We start from the raw sequence: 2,500 nt of genomic DNA, 5'->3' as shown, positions 1-2,500 counted from the left end.
TTTTCATGCAGGATTAGCAATGGCAAGGCTGCTGTCATTGGTAGGATGCAGAGGTACATCATTTCCTGTCTGTGCCTTAGACTCTACTGTTCTGTTGGCTCTTCGACAAAGCTGGCTCCCATTCCTGAGGGTTGGCAGTGTTAACGGGGTAATAAGATTATTTTTATATTTGATTTATCATTATTTAAAGTTTTTTGTTTCAGCAAATGTTTTGAAAATACTTGTTGTGAAGAGGATTTTTTTTTCTTCATTATATTGGCTTTGTTCTAATCACTTGAAACTCACAGAAGTCAAACATGATAGTGGGTTGTTTGCTCCAACAAGGTCAGTAAACCTCTACTACATAGGCTAGCTTATTATTTGACTCTTAATTACCAGCTATATCTTGTAAGAGTGTCTATGTTGGAGGTTTACTGTCTTTGCCAAAGCACCAGTAGTATAGGTCAGGGATCTTCTAAACATTTTACTCTTGCTTCTGCTAGAGAAGGTAGTTTTTGAAAAAAAAAAAAAAAAAAATCTTTCTTTTTTTCTCTGTCTGCTGTTTTTTTATTATTGTTATTGTTACTTAGTTCATCTGTCCATTAATTGAAATATAATCATATTTAGACAAAAATAAGTATAATGGTCATTTTGTTATAAATCACACAGTTTGATGATTATATACAATATCTTATATGATGATATTACTTCAGGTCTGTATTAAACAGTATGGAGTCAGCAGCTCTTTGAAAGGGAAGAAGTCTCAACATAAGTACTTTCCGTGCAATCAGCTCTACCAGATATCACTGTTGAGTACAGGTATGTGTCTAATGAAATTGGTTTGTGTTAGAATTGAGTAGCTGCATAATGGCTCATGATAAGTGCATTTTATTTTATTTTGAGATGTCTATATATGTAGTTGATAGTGTAGATGGAGTTTAATGCTTGCTCATTGTTGTCTCATCTACAAAAGTAATCTAATCTTTATAGAAGACGTTTTTGTCTCCAATGTAACAGGTAACAAAGAGTTATAGTAGGTCATGAGATAATTTTAAGCCACAGCAGACTTGATTCAAACTTTGGTGTTGGTCATCCACACCACTGGCAGACTTGTGTACACCCTTCAGTGAACATAACTTTTTAGCATTATAAACCAGCAGTGACTTTAGTTTCATATCTTCAGTATTACAGCTGAGGCCCAGCATCAGCTTGTCATTCACTGCCTTGAAGCACAGTGAGAGTATCTGAAATAATAAAGAACATGTAGATGCACAGTGAATTGTGTCCAGAAATGTGTTATTTCTTTCCGAAATGATAGTAATGTATTAATCTTATAGAAGCAGATCACCATTTTGTGCATCTGGCAACAACATAGTGCAATTAGGTGCATGAAGCAGTGGCCGTTAAAAGTGTAATTTCTGTTGCAATCAATTTACACAACCACCTACCTGGAAGTGACTGAGGTTTAAAATTAAAGGTGACTGGGATTGTTAAGTGTTAATGGGAAACTATTTGTTATTACTTGTACAGCACTAGTTACTGCAAATGGAAAAAAATAATAAATAATTAAACAAAATGTAAGATAATATATTGAAGATTAGTGAATTCTTTCAGAAATAAAAAAGTTTCACTCGTTTGACAGAGAAGTGTTCAGTGTCTCTCGTGATTGGGCCATTTGAATGACAAAAAAAAAAATATGCTATGTAAAGTTACTGGAGATGGATATACAGTATTGTGTGATTATCATAAATGTGGTAAGACATATGATGTCATACATACATGTCAACATAAATGCATACATACATACTGAAATACATGCATACATACATACATTCATTCTCTACAATACATATTGTATACACATACATGCATATGGACATGTAAAGAGATCCATATATGCATACATAAGGACTTGCATATAGACATGCATGCATGTATTTTGAAATACATACAAGCATAAATACAAATATTTATACATATTTATGTGTGTGTGTGTGTGTGTGTGTGTGTGTGTGTGTGTGTGTGTGTGTGTGTGTGTGTGTGTGTGTGTGTGTGTGTGTGTGTGTGTGTGTGTGTGTGCACGCGCGCATATATGTGTACGTACATTCATGCATGCTCGTGTGTCTGTGTGTGTGTGTGTGTGTGTGTGTGTGTGTGTGTGTGTGTGTGTGTGTGTGTGTGTGTGTGTGTGTGTGAGTGTGTGTGTGTGTGTGAGTGTGTGTGTGTGTGTGTGTGTGTGTGTGTGTGTGTGTGTGTGTGTGTGTGTGTGTGTGTGTGTGTGTGTGTGTGTGTGTGTGTGTGATTGTGTGTGTGTGTGTGTGTGTGTGTGTGTGTGTGTGTGTGTGTGTGTGTGTGTGTGTGTGTGTGTGTGCATTCATACATTCTTACATTCTTATATGTTTGCATTCATACATACATGAATACATATATACATACATTAATTCATACATACATACATACAATAATACATGCATACATGCATACATGCATACATGCATTCATGCATACATACATACATACA

General features: G+C 35.3%; 1 protein-coding gene across 3 annotated transcripts in view; it reads left to right on the top strand.

Moving 5' to 3' along the window:
- LOC125025153 (ATP-binding cassette sub-family B member 10, mitochondrial-like) overlaps nt 1-2,500 on the top strand; it is a 16,305-nt gene that overhangs the window by 1,288 nt on the left and 12,517 nt on the right. For all 3 annotated transcript variants that reach the window (XM_047613126.1, XM_047613128.1, XM_047613127.1), the window contains 2 exons: nt 12-148; nt 693-798. In XM_047613126.1, coding sequence (XP_047469082.1) covers nt 20-148; nt 693-798 — 235 coding nt within the window. In that variant the 5' untranslated portion in view covers nt 12-19. The remainder of the gene's footprint in view (nt 1-11; nt 149-692; nt 799-2,500) is intronic.

The sequence above is a fragment of the Penaeus chinensis genome, chromosome 4 (genome assembly GCF_019202785.1).
Source record: "Penaeus chinensis breed Huanghai No. 1 chromosome 4, ASM1920278v2, whole genome shotgun sequence".
Classification (NCBI taxonomy): Eukaryota; Metazoa; Arthropoda; class Malacostraca; order Decapoda; family Penaeidae; genus Penaeus; species Penaeus chinensis.
The sequence above is the reverse complement of the archived record's forward strand: the minus strand, read 5'-3'. Positions and strand labels throughout refer to the sequence as shown.